General features: G+C 40.8%; 6 protein-coding genes across 7 annotated transcripts in view; 4 read left to right on the top strand and 2 right to left on the bottom strand.

The window, feature by feature from the left end:
- Positions 1 to 380: 380 nt before the first annotated feature.
- Positions 381 to 1493, bottom strand: LOC108013242 (uncharacterized). Its single transcript, XM_017078988.4, has 4 exons — positions 1275 to 1493; positions 1014 to 1221; positions 659 to 752; positions 381 to 598 (listed from the first exon to the last, which is right to left on the bottom strand). Exons 1-4 carry the CDS (start codon positions 1453 to 1455, stop codon positions 449 to 451), a joined length of 633 nt encoding a protein of 210 aa, XP_016934477.2. The 5' UTR covers positions 1456 to 1493; the 3' UTR covers positions 381 to 448.
- A 508-nt stretch (positions 1494 to 2001) lies between these two features.
- Positions 2002 to 5268, top strand: Dronc (Death regulator Nedd2-like caspase). The gene is made up of 2 exons (XM_017079428.4): positions 2002 to 2874; positions 3977 to 5268. The coding sequence occupies exons 1-2, from the start codon at positions 2428 to 2430 to the stop codon at positions 4883 to 4885; spliced, it is 1356 nt and encodes a 451-aa protein (XP_016934917.3). The 5' UTR covers positions 2002 to 2427; the 3' UTR covers positions 4886 to 5268.
- On the bottom strand, positions 5132 to 6217 carry LOC108013532 (uncharacterized). The gene is made up of 2 exons (XM_017079429.4): positions 5823 to 6217; positions 5132 to 5760 (listed from the first exon to the last, which is right to left on the bottom strand). The coding sequence occupies exons 1-2, from the start codon at positions 6135 to 6137 to the stop codon at positions 5368 to 5370; spliced, it is 708 nt and encodes a 235-aa protein (XP_016934918.3). The 5' UTR covers positions 6138 to 6217; the 3' UTR covers positions 5132 to 5367.
- Positions 6218 to 7042: 825 nt separating this feature from the next.
- On the top strand, positions 7043 to 7499 carry LOC108012471 (small integral membrane protein 13). Its single transcript, XM_036815945.3, has 2 exons — positions 7043 to 7157; positions 7261 to 7499. The coding sequence occupies exons 1-2, from the start codon at positions 7079 to 7081 to the stop codon at positions 7416 to 7418; spliced, it is 237 nt and encodes a 78-aa protein (XP_036671840.1). The 5' UTR covers positions 7043 to 7078; the 3' UTR covers positions 7419 to 7499.
- vnc (GNAT family N-acetyltransferase vnc) lies at positions 7465 to 8170 on the top strand. The gene has a single exon (XM_017077862.4). The coding sequence runs from the start codon at positions 7465 to 7467 to the stop codon at positions 8053 to 8055; it is 591 nt and encodes a 196-aa protein (XP_016933351.1). The 3' UTR covers positions 8056 to 8170.
- Positions 8171 to 8963: 793 nt separating this feature from the next.
- dpr6 (defective proboscis extension response 6) overlaps positions 8964 to 15169 on the top strand; it is a 111441-nt gene continuing 105235 nt past the window's right edge. Inside the window, exon 1 of one of the 2 annotated variants that reach the window (XM_017079575.4) lies at positions 8964 to 10189. The gene's annotated coding sequence lies outside the window, so the exon portion shown is untranslated. The remainder of the gene's footprint in view (positions 10190 to 15169) is intronic. The other variant, XM_017079576.4, reaches the window with a different exon arrangement.

Raw genomic sequence — 15169 nt, 5'->3', positions numbered from 1 at the left:
CAAAGCAAAACCAAAACTAAACTACCTATCTCTACTCTAGTCTATGCAATGCAAATTGGCAACCAGAACTTGAAAACAATCATGCACAATAAATGTTATGCAATTGAGAGAATCCAAGGCCAAAGACCCCAAAACTTTTTCTTATACTCGTACTTACACTACTTGAAGTAAATGTGTACAACTAAAGGAATTCTAGATTTTAAATGTGCTAAAACTGTTTATAGTCAAGTACTAAATTATGAGTGTAATTATCGAATATTAATACGTACAAAGGTTGGGGCATTCGGCATAGTAATACTAATGTATAAACGTGGGATCGATGGTTGGTTGAAGATGGGAAAGTGCAAATGCATGTGACAATGTACGTATATAAAAACCAATTGAATTTAAATGTTTAATAAATGTGTGGAAATGAATAAATGGCCTAATTATAATTACTGTCTATCCTCTACGTAAGATTTTCGTCCAGGAAAAGTGGGTCCAGGCTGCATTTGTGGGGCTGATCCATATAGTCCAAGATCTGATGGTTATATAGGCACTGTCCCATGCTGCGGGCCATATCATCTGATTCGTCGGTATTGGCCTCCTCTATAAGGAGCTGTTCGGGGAAAGGCTACTGTTGCGAATACACTTTTGGAGGAAGGTACTTTTTGCTCACCTCAATTTCTCTGGACAGAAATTCCTTGGTGACATCACTCAGCTTCTTTTGGGGCTGACCCATCAGCGCATTTTCTACGAATTTATAGGCTTCACTGTAAAGAATAATTATGATGTCAAATGTATAAGAGTGGGTTCACTTTTAAAAAGTAATGAGATATAATTAAATTTAAAGGGAATTCTAGTAAAAGCGCAATCACAATATTTTGAATTAAAAACTCTGTGGTTTTTAGGCACATTAGAATTGTTAGATAGGTCTAAGAAATGATATTTAGGAAATAAAACTTGCAAAATCCACAGAATGTTAAGGTAGGATGTATAAAGGAAGATAGTCCTAACTCCCCGCTTATTCTTACTTCAAGTCGATGCCATCTAGTTCTTTTGGATCTGGTTTTCTCTCATTCTGGATGATGGAATTCACAGCCGCAGCTGCCTCGAATTCGCAGAGATCAGATAGTTGGGCACTCTTCATCAGTTCCAGCCACTGGGTGATGTTGTTGAGACTGACAGAGTCACAATTTTTGACCATTTCCATGCCCCTGTCCATCGTGGTGGTCATGTATTCTGTAAAAGATCCGTGTTACATATTTTTATCAAGTTATATTTATAAAACTTACGGAAAACAGCGTTTGTATAGTCCTGATTATTGTATTTGGATGCCTCCAACAGGACTTGCTGCGAGTAGCCCATCTTGTTTAGCTGCCTTTGAGCCTTCAGTTTGACTTGCCTGGGAAGGCTAGAAGTTTTGACTTCGCTTTTTTGCTCCGGGTTTTCCGGCTTGGATTGTTTTTCCTCCATGGCTCTCCTTTGTTTACGTTTTGCGAATTGCGCGTTTTGGACCAGACGAATTAGGGTGACCATAATGTTTAGTATTTTCTTTATAAAATATCGCGGTATTTTTTGCATAGCAAAATATTTAAACTGATTATTCTTTCGAAATACATTTTTTAATTTAATTTGGAACCACTATTTGTGTTGAATACGTTTAGGGTTAGCTTAACTGTTGAGTTGCAAAAACGTTGAATATTCAGCAGAGATTTCAGCAATGGTGGACACTTCCCTCAATTGGTACTGTTGAAAATTAAAACATCTAACTTTTGAATAACAAGCATGTAACCCTCATTTTAATGAAATCAAAGTTTTTGAATATCTGAAATATAAACAACTGACCGAAATTCAAGGATTCAACAATTAATATAATATACTTTAATATTTAAAGTATAACAGTATAGTTGTTCACCGATTCATCAATTAAGGGAATACCTCTAATATTCAAAGTATAACAGTATAACAGCAGTGTTTTCGCACCCGCGATATGGGGTAAAAACGGACCAGCTCGCAGTGGTCACACTAATCTCAATTAGATTAGAGTAGTTCGAACGCGCTGAGTGGCTGCGGAAGAGCCCGAAAAATCCTTTTGTTTCAAAAGAAATCTTATTCGAAGATCCCTGATCCTTCGCAGGATCGTCTAGTGCAATACGTAGACTAGGTAATTTGCTTTTGGAAAAATAAGGACACCGCCAGGGCCGTCGATTGTTGCCCCCCCGCCGTCGAAAGTCAAGACAAGAACAAGAACCAAGACGACAACAAAGCGGAGACAAAGAAACGAAACGAGCGCCAAACGAAGTCAGTTGCGGAAAAACCTTGGGTGACTCACTGCCAATATCACTGCCAATTGGACCCTGATCACTGCCGTTGAAAAAACCACACATATCCTTGGAGTTCCAAATAAGCGGAGTCCCCGGAACGAAAAAAATAACCACATCCGGAATGCAGCCGCCGGAACGCGAGATTGGAATGCTGAAGAAGCATCGCGAGCACATACGCAAGAATCTGGACTTGCTGGTGAAGTCGACGAACTATGGCCTACTGGCCGCGGAATGCGTCCACCAGGGAATCCTCTCCGTTCAGATGTTGCGGAATGCGGAAGATCTCAATGGAAAGCGGTTCAACATGGACGAGGAGGATGTGCGCTTGGAGCAGCATCGTCGGCTGTTCCTGAAGATCACCCAGCGGGGTCCCACTGCCTACAACCTCCTGATCACTGCCTTGCGGAAGGTCAATTGTCTGGATGCTGCCAAGCTGCTGGAATCCGTCGATGAGTCCGGGTCAAGGCCACCGTTCATCTCACTGAACGAACGAAACACCCGGCGGAAGTCGGCCGATATTGTGGACACTAGGACGCCAGAGGCCTACGAGGGAGCCTGTGCCAGCAAGGTGAGATCCTTAGTCTTACAATCTAAAATCGGGCCCCTTCAGACAGGCAACAGGTTTGTTTTCTTGCGGGGAGGCTAAGAAAGCAAACCATTTATGGTGAAATAACATTGTGGGTCAATGACCTATGCATCTTACAAAAACAGGTTTCTTTTACTTTTTACAATTGTATTTTGCCCTGGGGACTCGTTATATTTGTTATGATTGCCGCGTGATTGATTTGTTGGACTTGAATTTTTAATTTTTTCAAATATTCACTTAGATAGGTTCCAGAAATATGTCTGACCTAATTTCAGGTCCGTGCTAGTCTGTCTGATATAAACTCATTTCTTTTGGTTCAAGGACAGTCAATCGGTAGGTCAGTGATCCAATGAATCATCTGGAGAAATGATTTCTATGCATTACAGGCAATGGCGTGACCATTCCTCATGTTTATCTCATTCAAATACTAGTACCATATATGGTTCTTAGGGTAAAGATTTTAAAGCTCAAGTGGCTTATAATTTTTTTTTGCACAATTCAGATATAGGTATTTTATTGGGCTTATGTCATGCATAGCCCGAAATGATAAAAGCTTTGTTGATAAACAAACAATATGACCGATGTAGGTGATTCAGTCAGAGTGAGGTTTAAATTAAATAAAGTGATAAGCACAAAGTGTAATGCTTTCTAAGCATTGTAATTTTATAAATAAAACCTTTTATAGATTGTGTTAAATCTGTGCTTAAATCAGTCATTAAAAGCTCTCATCAAAATGGTAAACAATGAGGTCAGGTGAAATTGAAGATGCTAGCTATACAATTTGTTTATTTAGCTACCATAACCTATCCCAATTATTCTCTTAGTGAGATAGGCTCTTAAACTTTAAGGTTGTAATAACATTTTTTCTCAGCCGGAACTGTATAGATATTGCATTTGTGGTGTTGATAGTTAATATTTACACTGCGTAAAAAGAAAAATAAGTAGAGTGGGGACTTCCTTTTGAGAATTTCACCATAAGATAACAGCAGCAAGTTATGATTCAATATATTTGGGCTGCTAAACTATATAATAAGTTATTGAACTACCGCAGAAACTTATCTTTATTGCTTTGCCTGCTTTTCAGAAACCCCTTAATGACCCACTTGGACCACTCACCCCTTACCTGGCGCCCGTCGAGGGACCCCACCGCGACGTTAAAAAGTCAGACAAAATTTACACAGACGACGTGGTAGGCACATATAAGATGCGATCCCGTTTGAACCGCGGCGTTTTGCTTATGGTGAACATCATGGACTTCCCAGATCCCAAACGCAAGCGAAATGGAGCCGAGGTGGACAGCAACTCGTTGATTCACTTGTTTCGCGAACTGGGCTTCACGATTTTCGCCTACGGGAACATGAATCAGCATCAGTTCTTTGATATCCTGCGTCAGGTCACCTCCTCGTCGTATGTCCAGAACACCGAGTGCTTCGTGATGGTGCTAATGACGCATGGCAATCGCGTGCAGGAGATAGACAAGGTGGAGTTCTGCGATGGATCGGTGGTCGATATGCAGAAAATAAAGAACCACTTCCAGGCAAACATCAGTCCCCTGTTGGTGCACAAGCCAAAGGTGCTGATCTTCCCCTTTTGCCGTGGCGATCATCATGATTTGGGGCAGCCAAAGGGCCAATACGATCCCATGGAGCCTTTGTATACGCTGCAGCAGGAAGAGGAGCCCGAGGTCGAGACGGAGGGCATGTCCTCGGCGTACACAAATGTGCCAACTCTCGCAGACACTCTGGTCTGCTATGCCAATACTCCGGGCTATGTTACCCACAGGGATCCTGAGACGGGCAGCTGGTACATCCAGAAGTTCTGCGACGTGATGGCCGAGCATGCCCACAACACGAATGTCGAGGATATCCTGAAGAAGACTCACGCTTCCGTGGGCAACATGCGAACCAAAAAGGGTTCCATGCAGACCGGCGCCTTTGATAATCTTGGCTTCAACAAGAAGCTCTTCTTTAATCCGGGCTTCTACAGCGAGTAGTCGCAGCCACTGCCCATGATGAAAGCATTCCCGACTGAATATTTGCATTTTTTAATAGTATTTTTTATGTTTGTATCGTCGCATTTATGTATGTCTTTAGATTATGTGTTTTGTGCTCGCGTACTATATATTTGTAATTTAAAATTTATACTCCCCTACAAATTCTTCAAATACGTAAGTTGCATACCTCATTTAAAGGTACGAAAATTATGTCTCTATGTGATAACTATCAGCAATTTAAAGAACAAACCAGATAAACGAGATTTTTGTAAAATTGAGCAATACCAGTATACACAGCCAGATTTCAGAAATCGAACTAAGTTTTCCAGTCTGATTTAAGAATTTGTAAATTTAAAAAATAAACGATGGCATTTTTTGACAAACCGCCAAGTTTTTTATATAATAAAAGTCTATTTACATTATTAAATCCTTATGGTGACACTAGTTTTTAAATTTATAATTTAAGGACCATAGATTGTAATCTACTCATCCTGTTCATCTTCCTCCGCCAAGTGGGAGAGTTGAAGTTTACCAGAAGCACGATTCTGGTTGGATTTGTTTTTGGATTTCTTTTGTTTCTGGGACTTTTGGCCAATGACGTACTCGGGCATCACCAGTTTAGAGCCCCTTAACTGGGGTTTATCCAGCTCAACATCCTCCACTTCCTGCTGTTGAAGCTTTTTGAGATTGCGGTTGAGTTTGCTGGTCTTTTTAAACTCTATTTTGCCATCTGAATGAGAAGATTCACCCTCATCTCCATCAGCTTCTCGCTGTGCATCCATTTGCCGGAGAAAAGATAGGGCGGCGGCGGAGTTGCTCTGATCGGAGATGTCCACATCGGACAGGGAGTACTTCTTCCATTTGTGGGGGTTGATCTAGGGAGGAGGATTAAGGGTTTTATAGAGAAAGTTGAAGAGACAAAAGGGTAATCTCTCACCTGGTAATCTGGAGTTTTCCTGGGCTTCAGACAGCGACCAATGGGAAGTTCCGGCTTCTTGAAAATGCTCTCCTTGCCCCGCATCCGCCGCAGTCTTCCATCCTCCGAATCGGGGCTAACATCAATGCTACGACCATGCCGGTAATTCATCACCTCTCCGGATCCGGATGCGTTTCCGGATTGGTTGCCCCGATCGAGAGCGTTGATGGAGAACGACTTGGCCTTGCTCTGATCCAAGGCAGTGCCCCTCAATTCTTTGCTTGCATCGTCGAGGCAAGCGAACAGTGCATCGCGTTTGGCCGAAAATTCTTGCATTTCACTTAGATTTCAAGTATAAATTGCATTTGTTTAATCGCGTTGTGTTTGCCCAGGTAAATTAGAATCAGCTGTTCCAGCATACATACACTCTTTTTGGTATTCCGGCGTAGTATATTAAAAATACTAGATCTCAATAAAAAATAACTTTTCCAAAATGATTTTAATAAATAAATAATAATAAATAATGAAAAAATAAAAATTGTTTTGGTTTGTTACCAACTTATCTTAAACAATTTTACCCGGTTTGTGCCGCTCAATTTTAAATTGGTCCAATTCAGACTTTTTTCAACACAGGAACATTTGTTCAGTATTATTTTACATGGTGCGGTATATTTCCTTTTGTTCACTCTGGTCATACTGGTGCCGGTGTAAAAAAGTGTGCAAGAAGTGTGCTCTTTCGCGAATATAAATTAAACAGCCAGGTGGATATTAAATAAAACAAACTCTAACGCGGGCCCATATGTGTTGTTTGCATGTCGCAGGGAGTGATGAACTAAACATCAGACATCAAGGCCAGTTTTTATAGATTGCTGAGTGGATTTTCTAACCCCATGTGGTTTTTGGTGGCACAAAAGTTATGAATGTTAGGAACCTCTAAACAAAAGTCAAGATCAGAAAGCAGTTTAAATGTTGCTAAACAGTGATAAACCAATCTGATAAAGTATAATTTGCTTTTTATTGTTCCTTTTTGGCGTATATCTCCCAATTTGGTAGTGCAAATGCACCCCTGGTATCCCACAGTGCTACCAAACGGTCACACTCAAATGACAGCTGTTCTTTATTGTGATAGTCAGCAATTCAGAAAACAAGGAGAAAACATTTAATTCTCAGCAATAAATTCAAAAATAACCTATTTACTAGTAGCTTTAAATTATAATTTCAGTTTCCATCTATAGTTTAATGTTTACAGTTTCCTGATTTCGAGTTACCCCGTTAGAATGTCCCTGCAAACGGGCTTGGTTTTCGTTTTCACCATATTAGCCTCTGTTAGTATCGTCGCAGCAATTATTTTGTTGGGTAAGCAGGCGCCCACTGACGAACATCATGCCATCCTGGAGTCGAATTTCATTGCCCCGAACTATATAACTCATCCAGAATTTCGATACCTTTTTCTTTGCAGGCTGGTTCCTCATCTGGAAGGCGTTTCTATCGAAATTTCGTCTGGTTCGTGAATTGTTGGGTCAAGAAGAGCCGGAGGAGCAGCAGCCACTCGCTTGGGATCACCAGAATCTACAGCCACAGCAGCCGGGTAGAGCCAGGAAAGCTCGCCGAGATTAGAAGTCAGTGAAGCACCCCAAGAAGAGCCTACAACTACAGCCCCACCATGAACATTCGCTGCGCCAAACCCGAGGATCTAATGACCATGCAGCACTGCAATCTGCTGTGCCTGCCCGAGAACTACCAGATGAAGTATTACTTCTACCATGGACTCACCTGGCCTCAGCTCAGTTACGTGGCCGAGGACGACAAGGGCGGCATTGTAGGCTATGTCCTGGCCAAGATGGAGGAACCCGAGCCCAATGAGGAGAGTCGCCATGGGCACATCACGTCGCTGGCCGTAAAGCGTTCCTATCGCCGATTGGGTCTGGCCCAGAAGCTCATGAACCAGGCCTCTCAGGCCATGGTCGAGTGCTTCAACGCCCAGTACGTTTCGCTGCATGTGAGAAAGAGCAATCGGGCAGCCCTGAACCTCTACACCAACGCCCTCAAGTTCAAGATCATCGAGGTGGAGCCGAAGTACTATGCCGATGGCGAGGATGCCTATGCCATGCGGCGCGACCTCAGCGAGTTCGCCGATGAGGATCAGGCCAAGTCTTCGAAGCAGGCGGGCGAGGAGGAGGACAAGGTGGGCCACAGATCGAGCGGACATGGTCATTCGCACAACCACAGCGGTCACGACGGCCATTGTTGCTGAACACTAACGCTGCCGGCGCATGCGGGTTTCGATGTTTTTTTGCATTTTTGTGCATTAGGGTTTTGTAATTAATTAACATATAAAACTAAAATTAAAACAGAAGTAATGATCAAAACGGGTTGTTTTAACAACAGTTAAGGGGTTTCTGAGGTCTTGCAACCAATGGTATTAATTATCTTCTTCGTCAATTATTTTATACCATGTATTTTGTTTTGTCATTTTGAGTTAAGTTTCCTATCAGTTTGTATACATGAATTATAACGAAAACACGTTTTACTTGGCATATAAAAGATTTTTTATGATGTATCCTGTCAGATGGTATAATTTTAATTTCTAAAACATATTTTTCTTCATTTACAACAAAAAGAAGAAGGATCATAAATCCTTTATTAAAATAAATATTTTTTTTATGTCAAGAACGTTTAGGATTGTTATTCAAAAGCTTCTAACCCAACTTTAGTAAATAATTTCAAATGTTTTTAAAAAGTTCCCATTCTTTTTAGAACGGTAGAGGTCCCTTAACCCTATGTAATGGGTAAATTGATGCCAAATGTGGGTTAAAAAATGTGGGCTTTCTGGTAATGTGAAAAGTTTGTTGGCCCGAAAAGTTGGCCAAGCGGAAAGATGTCTTTATGTGCAAAGTGTTGACTTTCGCGCCAACTTTTGGGTTCCATTTTGGTGGGTTGTCAAGTTGTAGGTGACGCGTTGGTGGAAAATCGTTTATGGTTAGGGAAAACTGTTCTCACTCAAACGATTTTCCAGCGAAAGAGCTTTACAATTTCCCAGTTTTCCCAAGGAGCTCCTTGTGGGCATGCTCAGTGGAACATCTGAGGCAACAGCTGTTCGCTAGCCACGTGGAGAAGGGCAATTTTCCGGATGGCGCCAAAGAGCGAGAGCGAGCCAGAGCGAAAGTACCACCATCACAGTTGAGCCGAGATGCTGGCTTTTCGCGTATTTTCGCAGTTTTTCCATTCAGTTCGTGAGGCGCTGGCTGAGCAAAAACGTCATGTTCACGGATGTTTCATCAATTTTCGGCTAGCTACGTGAAACGTGCGCAAAACCCAAATCGAAACTTGAGCCATAATAGTGAAAAGTGCTAAACACTTAAAAACCTTAATGGTAATTCCACTCTTTTTTAGCTGAAAGAGAGGAAAAAGTATTCAATGTGTAACAGCTGATTGGCATAAAAAAGGAACCGGAAATGAATACAATTCATTGTTTTTGAGGCAATAACGCCCTGCTAAATCAATAAACAAGCCGGAAAAACAATAAATTTGTAATACCACAAAAACGTTTACAAACAAATGATGCGTAAATCGAATACATTGATAAAGTGTTTTAAATCCTGCAAGGGAAATACAGTTTTTTAGTGAGCCTTTCAGCTGATTGGTAAAACAAATCAAATAGGAAACGGCTGAGTTTTATTATTATTCTGGCAATAGCTCTCTGCTAAATCAATAAATAGAAAGGAATTTAATTTCAGCATTCTTTGGTACCCCCAAAACAGTAACGGACATAAATGTAAACGCATTCAGAGTGTTGAAAAGCCCAAAAGGCCGGCCAGTGGTTCAAAAAGCCGGAGAACAGAAGCCAAGCCTCTGCTCTTATCGTGTTGTTATTGTCGAAACGGGGTCAAAAGTTCGTGTCTCACTCGCTAATTCAACCACACAAAACACACACACTCGCACACCACCCAGATAACGCTTCCTCAAGTGCAACCAAAGACACTGCGTCGCCCGTCTGGCAGATAAGCATGAAAAAAGCATAAGAAAAGCAAAGGAAAAGCAAGAGAAAAGCAGACAAAGGCATTAGACAAGTGCCAAGTAACTCAAAACTGCAGCCGGAGTGGAGGCTTAGGCCTACCGAAACACACGGAAAACCCAACCGAAAAACAACACCAAATACTAGACCAAACTAAACTAGGCCAATTCGCGGCGAGGCGGGGGTAAAAACGCCGAGGAAAAGTGCTCTGGAAATGTAGAGAAATAAAATAAAATAAAAATAAAACAATAGAAGCAGCTCCCTGGCCATTTGTCAATGACTGGGCCACTCGCGTGACTGCCGATTCTTGGGGAAAGTGGAATAACTGTAGCCGAAACAGACTCCGGAACAAGGACTACTCCGAAAATTGGTGGTAAGTCAACAGGAACTGAGTTATACCTATATATTCAGTATCCTTCCGTATTGTATCATTTCCAGTAGAACGTTTAGAAACGAATTTACCCTCTATTTATGTTATTATCATAATCATAAGATATATTCTTCTCAGATAGGGTAAATTGAAAATTGTTTTATTTAGTTTTGCGATATTATGCAGTAATTAAGTTTTCTGTGTTCCTAAGTAACTGTACGAAAACAAAGTATACGTATTCTGCTCTCACTAAAATATCTTAAGAAATTCTTTCTATATGAAATGATATTTTTATTATTAAGTTTTAACATTAACATCTTTTTTATATATGTTGTATTTAAAAAGGGTAAAACAGCGCTTTTGAAACCGTATAAGCGATCCCTGATCGTTTACGAATTATTTAAAAACCAAAATAAGATAAGATTTAAATCTAATTATTATGTTCTGACGAATATTTTTAACTTATTTAATGTGGCTGGAAATGGAATTTGAAGAAAACAATTAAATTTTGTTTTACAATTCAGGTTGGTTTAGAAAAAAATTCCTTAGAGTTCAGAGTTAAGAGGAGATCCATTAAGGCAGTAGTTGGAAGTAACACCAGGACCATCTTCGTCTATTCAAATATGACTGTAATTGCGCAAATATTTCTTGAAAACTTATTTCCACTTTATATGGAAATGCCCAGACTTCAGCACATGCTAACCGTGCAAACTTTGGCTGTCAGCGGGTAGCGTATTTATTTATTTAAGCTTGCAATGATGCCAACCTCCTCCTTGGAAAACTTCAAAAGGCAACTTCACTATGTAGATGGTGTAATGACATTTTGTCAGCAGGATTATGCCAAATGCCGGCCTCCATTCCCACATCCCCCACATGGCCATGATGATGAGCCCCAACATAACCATCGCCGTCATCATTGTCTTTGTCACTGTCAACGCGTCTTGCATCTGTCAGGAGCAGAAGAAGCATCCGCCCTCGTTCCCCCATCCAGATTTCATCCCATACCATCCCATACCATACCATACCATTCCATACCGAAATTCTCCTGCTTTTCGTGGGGCTCGCATCATTTTTAAGCAAACATTTGCCGGAGCTCCAGTCCCGGTCCCGGTCCTTCCATCTCTTTGGCACTAGTGGCTGTTTGCTCGTGTTGTTTCTGCTGCTCCCGTCAAGTGTTTACTACTTTTTGTGTGTGTTTTTGTTGGTGCTGGCGGTACGTGTTGGCTCAGAAGATGTCAACAACTTTGCCTGGCACTCGCCGAAAACGCCAGCTCCTTCGCTCGCCACATCTGCACTTGTTTTTGCTTGCCACGCTGATGAAATTTGCAATTTGATTAATTTCTCGCTTTCTCGAATTTCTTTAATTTTTTGGCACACATCGCTGTGCGTGGATAAACAGAAAAAAAATTTGAAAACTTGCATGGTTGCAAATTAGAAAGTTCAGTCTTGCAACTACTATTAATCCCATAATTTAAAATGCACTGTTGAATTATATAGAAGTTTTACTAGAACACGTATCATATATTTTTTGAGGCATATTTATAATTGATATTACATTTTTGGCTTAATTATAAATATAGAATATTTTACTAATTTTTTGCTGATATAATAATAAAGATCAATTTGAAAAAAAAAATCGTTTTTGGGATTTAAGATCAACTCCAATTTCAAGACCAAATTTAAATCTCATTTAAAAGTTATTTATGTAGGTTGGTTTTATGGTGTACATTATCTAAAACTTTAAACAGTTATTTAATACTTTAACCACATCTTCGCATTGATAAAATAACAAATTTTGTTTAATTGGCTTAGATCTTCTTAAATATTTAAGTACTTGCTTGCACTTATATCTTTAATAAATAATTTAATTTAGAAACAACACGCTTAGATCAATGAACTTTTGAAATGGCTTTCAAAATAGAACATATATATAAATCCCTAATCCCGATTTGAATCCCCAAGCTGAGAAACGTTTATTTTCGGCACAGTGCACGAGTGTGTGAGCTTTGTTGCATAAGCGACAGGCGCAGCTGTCAAAATGCTTAGCAATGGCCACGTGGCTTCCGCTGGCGTTTCCGCTTGCCATTTCCGTTTCCGCCGCCCCTCCCCGCCCCTCTCTCACCCACTGGCAAACGGGGAAGGTGATTGATGGCCGCATTCGCACTACTAATTAAAGTTATTTAGCGAGTGCTCCTGCCCGTGCCCATTTTTCATTCCCAACCAACGCTCTCAGTGCCGTTTTTGTGTGGCTGCGGTCGTGGCGGTGGTCCTACTCCAAGTGTTTATGGCTTCAATTCAATTAAACAACTGGGTCAGTTGCGGTCGCATTGGCACTAGGACTTCCGCATCCGCATCCGGATCCGCACTCGAGTCCACATCTATGGCGGGAATCAACTTGCAGCAGCGTAATTAATTCTCTGACTGGGCCAACGGAGGACAAAGACGCATCATCATAAGTAAGGCGGCGGCGAAACAAGAAATAGAGCTGCCTGCAAATTGCATTTATAATTCATTTTCTGCAAATTAAATATTTCTTAAATGATCCAGTGAGAGGCGAGCATCGCACAGGACGGAATGGAAATGCCTTTCGCCAAGCGTAAAAACAGGCTTTCCCATTGTGAAAACTGTATATATTAAGTCCCTCTTGAATGAAAGGATTGCGAGGACAGTCCCTTTGAATTGCATCCATTGGATTTATTGAATTACGCTCGCTGAGCGCCGTACTCAAGCTGTCAATAGTTTTGCGAAAGGAAATCAGCGTTTCTCATTACTCTCGTTTTTTTTACTTTCGACCTATTTATGAAGTTCTTAAATCAATTCCGCAATCGGAATCCCAGAATGCACGTGTGTTGCGCCCAAGGAACGATTGCCACAATCGAAAAGTTTTGCATACTGCGCAAACATTTTCTCAGAAGTTATTTACAGAAACAGGCGAGGATGCTGTTCCTTCACAACATGAAAAGTTATTAACGAGTGGGAATGTGTAAGCTGTGGAAATGGTGCTGCAAAGGACGTGAGCTGGGAAATCTGACTTTTCCATGAAGGAACGGGGCTTGTTCGTTAAAAGTTGACCCTTCTTTCTTAAAAGGAATGTTGTTATTAGCTTATACTTTTAATGAAATGATTCTGCTTACTTTTTAAGATGTTGTAAATGTTATAATAGTAATGTGTTTTCTTTACTTCAATGAGAGTATTTACCAAATGAACTCATCGTTTTAAAAATAATATACCATATATAAAATATTACATTTATTTACTTATTATCATTTATATAAGGTCAATGTGGTACCACAATTGTGTATTAACTTTAGGGAAGCAGAAAACACTGAATTCATATTTTTTTCTAAGAAATATCGGAGCCCAGTATTCAATATACCCCTGTTTCTTACTTGTACAGCACTTATTTTTCTTAAGAAACCTTCGAAAAGCTCCATTTTCTGGATAGACTGTATGCCCCATTAATTTTTCCAATCATTGTCCACTTTGTTTCAATTTATAAGCTTCCTTATCGGAACTTTCGGAGCCACAACTATACCCAATCGCCGTTCTGCCATTGTTTGTTCGATGGCATTTATTTATTTTCCGGTTCCGTTATGCTTTCCTGTAACCCCTGCGGAGATGTTGTTCCCCATTAAATATGATTTTTTATTGCTGCTCCGTCAAGCGAAAAAAAAGGCCAGCAAACTCGAGAGCCACACATAATTTTCCAGCAATGAATTGGAAGTTTAAGTTTAATATTTATCTGCCATCGATTTAAATGTCAGGCAAAATATGTCCTGAGGGAGTCGAGTGCGAACTTTCCTCGGGGCCGGAAAAAGTTTCTGCCGGCCAAAAGTTGATCAATGAAATTAAAAAGATTTATGATTTTTGGCCGGCCAAAGTTGTCGATGAACGAATCCCCATACGAAGGCCGAAAATCCCGGGTGCGAATCAGAGTCAGAATCTCTGAATCTTTGCAAAACAATCAGCAGCAATGTCCTGCTGGGAGAGAAAGTTTCCTGGTTCCGTCGAAAGTGTCATCCCAGTTGGGTCCTTTAATATTATTATACCCGTTACTCGTAGAGTAAAAGGGTATACTAGATTCGTCGGAAAGTATGTAACAGGCAGAAGGAAGCGTTTCCGACCCCATAAAGTATATATATTCTTGATCAGCATCACTAGCCGAGTCGATCTAGCCATGTCCGTCTGTCCGTCTGTCCGTCTGTCCGTCTGTCCGTCTGTCCGTCTGTCCGTCTGTCCGTCTGTCCGTCTGTCCGTCTGTCTGTCCGTCCGGATGAACGCTGAGATCTCGGAAACTATGGGAGCTAGGCTATTGAGATTTGGCGTGCAGATTCCTGAGCTTCTTACGCAGCGCAAGTTTGTTTCAGCACAGTGCCACGCCCACTCTAACGCCCACAAACCGCCCAAAACTGTGGCTCCTACAGTTTTGATACTAGAATAAAAATTTTAGCTGAAATGTATTGTTCTCATCAATACCTATCGATTGATCCAAAAAAAAGTTTGACACGCCCACTTTAACGCCCACAAACCGCGAAAACCTGTGACGCCCACAATTTTCATGCTAGATAAAAAATTTTAACTGAAATGTATTGGTCTCGTCAATACCTATCGATTGATCCAAAAAGAAATTTGCCACGCCCACTCTAACTCCCACAAACCGCGAAAACCTGTGACGCCCAAAATTGTTATGCTAGATAAAAAATTTTAACTGAAATGTATTGGTCTCGACAATACCTAGCGATTGGTCCAAAAAAAAAATTTGCCACGCCCACTCTAACGCCCATAACGCTTAAATCTGTATACCGCCGGTAGGTGGCGCATTTTAATCTCGCTTTGCTGCTTGCATATCTCCATTTAGCTGAGTAACGGGTATCTGATAGTCGAGGTACTCGACTATAGCGTTCTTCCTTGTTTTGAATTGCACTCATTTCGGTTAATGGACGAACCCAGGTTGAGCAATAAAAAGGACGGTCAAAATGAAAC

This window comes from Drosophila suzukii, chromosome 3 (genome assembly GCF_043229965.1).
Source record: "Drosophila suzukii chromosome 3, CBGP_Dsuzu_IsoJpt1.0, whole genome shotgun sequence".
Lineage (NCBI taxonomy): Eukaryota > Metazoa > Arthropoda > Insecta > Diptera > Drosophilidae > Drosophila > Drosophila suzukii.
Note: the sequence above shows the minus strand (reverse complement) of the source record. Positions and strands in the feature narration are given on the sequence as shown.